Below are 7,194 nucleotides of genomic sequence, written 5' to 3'. Positions count from 1 at the left end.
AATAAAGTAGTTAAAACCCATATTTATTTATAAGAAATTTATGATATTTTATACTAATAAAGTAGTTAAAACCTATATTTATTTATAATATTTTATAAACGTTGGCTCAATAAAATAGTATAATTCTACTATTTGAGGTTTTTTGACCGCACCCGGACCATATTTCTTTCATTATAATATTTTATACTAATAAACTAGTTAAAACCTATATTTATTTATAATATTTTATACTAATAAACTAGTTAAAACCCATATTTATTTATAAGAAATTTATAATATTTTATATTAATAAAGTAGTTTTAAAACACATGTTAATCTATTTATTTATAATATTTTATATTAATAAACTAGTTAAAACCCATATTTATTTATAAGAAATTTATAATATTTTATATTAATAAAGTAGTTTTAAAACACATGTTAATCTATTTACCAACGACAACCTAACAGGGGAGTGAGGTGGCTCTGTAGTAAAATTTAGTAAATAATTTTACATTAACTCAATTTCTCGGAAAATGGATCGATTGTGAAAAACTGACAACTATAACAAAAGTTTTGAAAATAATTTTCCATTATTTGAAAAATTTTATTCAAGAATATCTTTAAAAAGTTACTCAATTTTGTGACTTAAAAATTTGCAAAAACAAATGATGCTTTAGCCCTTTACTAAAATATAGCCGTATATTGAAAGACCTTGCGAGATGTGTCTAGTAAACCTGAGTGATTACATGTGAGGTTGCAATGTTCAGTATTTAATCTTAATTATATAAAATCCTTTTTTTTTTGTATATAGTTTTTTCCAAAAATGTAATTCTGTTGTCATGTTACAGATGGCGTAGTCAAAGGAAGGAAAGGGACCAATGGGGTGGTGCACCGAGGAGACGACAAGCTGTCCACTATTTCAAGGTAGCCATTTCACTAAAATAGAATTTTTTCTAAATCTGATATACTTTTATTAAAAACGTATATAATTAAATTTATTTATTTTTTCTTGAAAAAACTAAAATTTAAATTTATGGTTCTAAACTCCCAAACCACTCAAACCACCTAGTTTCTAACCTTGCATCCTCTTCCATTCCTGACAATCCTCCGAGGCACCTCAAAAGAAGATGGCTACGAGACCAGCTAATGTAAAATGTCATTAGAGTGCTACCAATGGGTAGTTTCTCTACACGCCTGTAACACTCCAATTTAACTTAGATCAGATTTACTAAATGTATTATAATGTACAGTTGTAAATAGCAATAAATAAATATTTAAAAAAAAAGTATGGTTCTAATATATATATATATATATATACATACACATAAATCCAATTCTTGTGTTCCGTGAAACTAATGTATTTTTGCGATTTTTATTTAATTTACAACTGTATTTACATAAAATTATATCTAGTAAATCTGAAGTTCGATTACAATGGTATGGTACAGACAAGTAGGGTAACTACCCATTGGTAGCACTCTAATAACATTTCTACATTAGGTCTCGAGGCCATCTTCCTTTCAGGCGCTTTGGAGGACTATCAGAGATGGAAGAGGATGCAAGGTTAGACATTAGTGGGTTTGAGTAGTTAGGGAGCTTATAATGGAAGGATTGATATCTGGTTCGGGCTAGATATATATGGAACATTTTGGATTTTAAGAAGGATTTTGGGTTGTAAGGATTGGATACGAGAGGAATTCGAAGGTTAGTGGCTCAACTCCATATGTCCAGATAGGCCTTATTACAGTGATGTAAATCAGTCTTTTGTAATGGATTGGACGTTTAGACTGTTTGTCTAGTAAGTGTTGTAATTGTCAGAATCGACGAGCAGTTTCCTGTCTTTTCAGTCTTGTGTGAGGATTCCAAGTTAGTAGTGTGTCCAGATGTAGTCCTGGTTTCAGGGTTCTTCGTTAGAATGTACCGTTATACAACGATTGTAATAGGAGGTGATTTGTTCTAGATATTTTTCTCAAATATTTTACAGTGGCTGGGTGTTCCCTATAGGCCTCTAGAATCCACAGGGTTAACTCACGGTTAAAGTAATAGAATAAATAATTACTTTCTGCAGTCAGAATTGAAACTACGCCCAGGATATTAGTTCCTTACTGAGCTTCCTCGCTATGTACCATAATTGTAGTACTGGAAAATATTATAAAAATTATAATATAACCAAGTGATTCTTATATTTTTTTAAATTTATTGATGGTATCCAATTTGTGACTTTTGGGACTGTATTTGAAAATTAATATCCTAGATCCGAAACTTTGCCTTATTTATGAATAAAGTATTTATAAAGTTTTAAACATGTTATTTTTTTTTTCTAAGAAATACATACATTTGAAGAGTTTTTTTTTTCATTTTGTCTCCTAACATGCGATATCCTGAGAGCCGTCCTTAGAAGACAAACGATGACCGTAAACTTCTCCAGTATATTCCCTCAGTGTAAGAAGTAGACAGAGAATCCTATCCTATCCGTTAGCCTAACGACCCTGGAGATGGACAAGAAGCTACCGGACCGTTGGTAACCCTGTACACCCTGATGGACTGCATCCTCCTGGATAACGGGAGTCCAGGAGGAGATATCCAATATCCTTAGCGCTAGAAATCGTCCTTTACGAGGATCGGATATTTGTAATTTTTATGAAATCACTGCTCTGTTATTTACAGTCGCCATAAATGACTCTGAACCTGTTCATATGTAAAGGTGTAATAAAAACTTCAAATTCCATCCCATTACTCCTCTAAGATAATAGGCCCTCTAGAATAGAGATTTTATTTTAGCATTAACTTAGGTTATCAATCCAAATAAACAAAAAAAAAATAGTTAAAGTCGTTATCTCATTTAAAATTTACAAAGAAAGTATATATATTTATAGTAGATTATATATATATACATAATATATGTATAGCTACTTGTCAAAATTTATGATTGTGCCCAGTATAAGTTGGGGGGAATAAGAAAAGGTCTGAGGTTTCAAAACGTTAAAAAAAATTAATTTTTCATTCTGAACTTCTTTAAAATTAGCAAAAACACTAGAAAACGTAAATTTGCTAAAATATGAGCCCTAATAAAGCTATTTTTTACCTTCAATAGTTCCCGAGATATAGCTTTTTAAATTGCAATATTTCATAAAGAACACGTTGAAAAGTCAGTAGTCAGTGAATTTAATTTGAGAAATCTTAAAGATAGTTAAATGTACTATAAAGTAGTTCATAATGTTTATCTTCTTTGGAGTAGTAGTTGTTACGATATTTTCCAAAATAAATTAAAAAGATGTTAATTTCTCGTTTTTGGGTAAAATTTAGTAAAAAAAAAAATACTCTTATGAAGATAAAAGTCATAAACTACTTTATAGTACATTTAACTAACTTTAATTGAAGTGCTCGTAGACATAAAGTGTACAGATGTCTACCAGCACTTCAATTAAAGTTAGTTAAATGTACTATAAAGGTTCCTGAATATATATTTTTTCTTTAATAATCATCGAAATATTTTTGTGCGAAAAACTAGACATCAACATTTTGTGAATTTATTATATGGAATATCATGAAAACTACTACTTCTACACAAATAAATTTCATAGACTACTTTATAGTACATTTTACTAGATTTTATTTTAATGCTAATAGACATCTTTACGTCTAATGGTTTTTGAGAAATAGATTTACCTAAATACTTGTAAATTCACTAACTACTGACTGTCCAGTGTATTTTTTATGAAATGTTGCTTATTAAAAATTTTAATTACTCCTACGAACATAAAAATCAAGAACTACTTTATAGCTGATTACAGTAGCTTTAATTTGAGTGCTAATAGACATATGTACGTCAAATGGTTTTTGAGATATAAATTTTTCAAAACAAATTCATTAACTGCTGATCTTTCACTACGTCCCATACAATATTTTTATGAAATGTTGCTTTTTAATAAGTAATATCTCAAAAATATTTAACGTAAATAGCTCTATTAGGGCTCATATTTTAGGAATTTTACTCTACTTTAAATAATATTCTCTTCTCTTACACTTTCTATTGTTGTTGGTAGTTTTAAAGATATAGAGCTCCGAATGAAAAATTAGTTTTTTCTTACTTTTTGAAACAATTTTTTATTCCCCCTACTTATACGTGTCAGACTAATCAATTCCGACTAGTAGCTTTACATATTTTTAATTAAAGTAATAAAAAATTGGGGTAATCAAAACCCCACTCAACTTAAAATTTTGCTGTATTAAATTAAATATTTTTTATGTAATTTATTGGTATTGCCTATCGATCAATTTAATTGACAATGTAGAATTCCCTTCAGGTTACGATTGAAAAAACATTAATTGCAGATTAAATTTTTTTTTTTTTATTAAAAATACTTTTTTATTTATAGATAGATACTACAATCTGCCACATAGTTGTGGGCAATAGGTAATAGTGATGAATGATCTTATACAAAATAAAATAAATAAATGAACAAACAAAAAACAAAAAAAATACTAAAATGAAAATAATATAAAAAAAAATTATAACTCTTAAAAAATAATAATAATACAATTAACAGAAAGGACTTTAAAGTTAATAATAATGCTGAAAAATTACAATTAGTGAATTAATATAGTAATGAGAATAAAACAATATGATACAAGAATACGATAAAAATCAGCATCTTTTTTTTTTTTTAAATACTTTTTTTTTAATTGATTGATATTCCAATCTGCCACACAGTTGTGGGCAATAGGTAATAGTGATGAATGATCTCATACATAGTAAAATAAAATAAAATGAATTAAATAAATGAATAAAAAAAAAAAAACTCTCTTAAAATATATACAAACAGAAGAATAAACAAAATGAATATAATGATAACATAATATAGTCTCTAGTCACATTTACACCCTAATATACAATATTCACACAATCGACCTGAGGATCCCTGAGCACGCTCTATCTCCCACGTGTGAGGGGTAGAGCAGAGCTCAAGAGATCCCAGCGCATCCCTCTCGCCGCATCACTGGTAGTGAGCCAGTGGAGGCTGAGCAAGTGCGCTAAAGCCGCAAACACTCAACTTGAGTGGAGAATCTGACCATTGCCAGAACTCCAATTTTCCATTTTTATTTTAATAAGTCTCTTGGCCACTGCCGTTTCAATCTTCTAGCTAGGCTGTAGGGATGGCTAGATTAAATTCTAATTATAATATTCTATTATAAATAAAAATATTAATTCAAAAGGCGTTAAACAATAAAATAAGGAATTGAATTGATGTAGATAACTACACAGTAACTAGCAGCCTCACAGACTGTTTTCGAATTCCAAAAAAAGTACTTTAACGAGCTTCCTCTCCGGAGCAATCAGGACTGCTGGAGGTACTTGCTGGAGATGTACGGTACCCGGCTGTTAGGACTTGACGTGGGAACACGAGGCACCTCCTCTAGGGTTCCAGATCTCCATCACACTCGCTAATTGAACACAGGTCTGAGGATTACCCACGGGAAGTCAAGGCATGGGAATTGAAGGAGGATTCAACAGGATTCGGGTTTTTTTCGTAGCTATTTGAATTTAATGATATAAATGATACATAGTAGGTTAGATGTGTGCAAAGATAAATTTTTCTCATTCTTTCTATATATTTTTATCCCATGGTATATTTTATATTTTTATAACTTTGTGGTTTACATCAATGGCCTGAACCTGACTCTAAGTGATCTTCAAAAATTCTCTTTTTTTAAAAAAATTTTTATTGTTGCAATGAATAGACAAAATCTACCAAGACCTCATGTATTTAAGGTTTAACGGTTGGTGTTAACGCCATAATATATAATTACCTTGTAAATAATTGTAAATAGTATTTGAGTTTTATTAGTTTAATTTAGTTACATATATTTTTATTTGTATTGTTTTATTTAGATTTAGTTGTTTGAAAAGAAAAAAAATATTTAATTATATTTGTTTGTAATAATGAGTAATAGAGACAGTTGCTAGGGGTTATAATTGTTGCTAAGAAACGTCACCTAGCAACGGACCGACCATCTTAGTTTTTTATAGCAGTTCCGGCTAATTAGTGGCCCTGATAGCGTCCTCAGCTCTGTCTGAGTTTATAGTTTAATAGTTTATGTTAACGCCATAACATATAATTACCTTGTAAATAATTTTAAATAGTTTTTGAGTTTTATTAGTGTTTAATTTAGTTACATATATTTTTATTTGTATTATTTTATTTATATTTAGTTATTTGAAAAGAAAAAAAATATGTAACTAAATTAAACACTAATAAAACTCACAATACTATTTACAATTATTTACAAGGCAATTATATATTATGGCGTTAAAAGTTGGTATGAATTATATCATCTGAATTTATCTTTTTACGTGAAGTTCAATAATTAATCTGCAATTAAATAGTATTTAATTTATTTCTTTTGTAATATTTTCTTTAGAAGTTTATTTTATTTTTATAAGAAACATATGTATTTATATTTTATATCATAATATCTAAAGGCAAGAATGTCTGTTTTGGTTATTTGGTTGTCGTCGCTTAGCAACGGAACAACAATATACGGTCTTTAATCAGCTGCATAAGTCGCCATTAGTTTTTAGGTAAAATTCCTTCCCCAGACCTTGCCTGCCTGCGTTATCTGTAGTTTAGACATTTTCATTGTTATTTGTGATTAATGGTAATCACTGTGTTGTAGGAGTGTTTATTATTATTATTATGGTTGTACACTATCTGCAAAAACCCGGGTCTCTTCTACCACAGCCAACCATCGTCTCTTGCTTTCTTCTTCCATCTACCAACCTTCAAAAGATTCAAAATCTCCTCCACATCATCCAGCCATCTGACCTGGGTACGTCCTCTTTTCCGTTTTCCATCTAGTTTGCCATAAACCATCTTTTTGGGTATCCTTTCATCGGGCATCCTCTCAACGTGTCCTAACCATATTATTCTTGCTCTTTTCATTGCACACGATGCTGGATTCCCCGCACAGATTTATCAGTTCCTCATTCCTTCTTCTTCTCCAGACTCCATTCTCCGAGACTCCTCCCCATATCCTTCTCAATACCTTTCTCTCCCAGGAGTTGAGCATCTGTTCTGCTTTTCTTGTCAAGGGCCACTTTTCTCTCCTTAATAATTTATTTATTGTTATTTACAACTGTATACATATATATATACAAGTAAATTTTCTGTAGGTGATATAATAACATGATACAAACATGTGGAGAATCTA

At 29.9% G+C, this 7,194-nt stretch overlaps 1 protein-coding gene across 1 annotated transcript in view; it reads left to right on the top strand.

The window, feature by feature from the left end:
• Positions 1 to 830: 830 nt before the first annotated feature.
• Positions 831 to 7,194, top strand: part of LOC106677274 (calpain-9-like) — a gene marked incomplete at its 5' end in the record, with an annotated part of 99,039 nt that continues 92,675 nt past the window's right edge. The window contains 1 exon segment of the mRNA XM_067052961.1: positions 831 to 906. Coding sequence (XP_066909062.1) covers positions 831 to 906 — 76 coding nt within the window.

This window comes from Halyomorpha halys, unplaced genomic scaffold (assembly GCF_000696795.3).
Source record: "Halyomorpha halys isolate HHAL.00 unplaced genomic scaffold, Hhal_1.1 Scaffold92.1, whole genome shotgun sequence".
Classification (NCBI taxonomy): Eukaryota; Metazoa; Arthropoda; class Insecta; order Hemiptera; family Pentatomidae; genus Halyomorpha; species Halyomorpha halys.
Note: the sequence above shows the minus strand (reverse complement) of the source record. Positions and strands in the feature narration are given on the sequence as shown.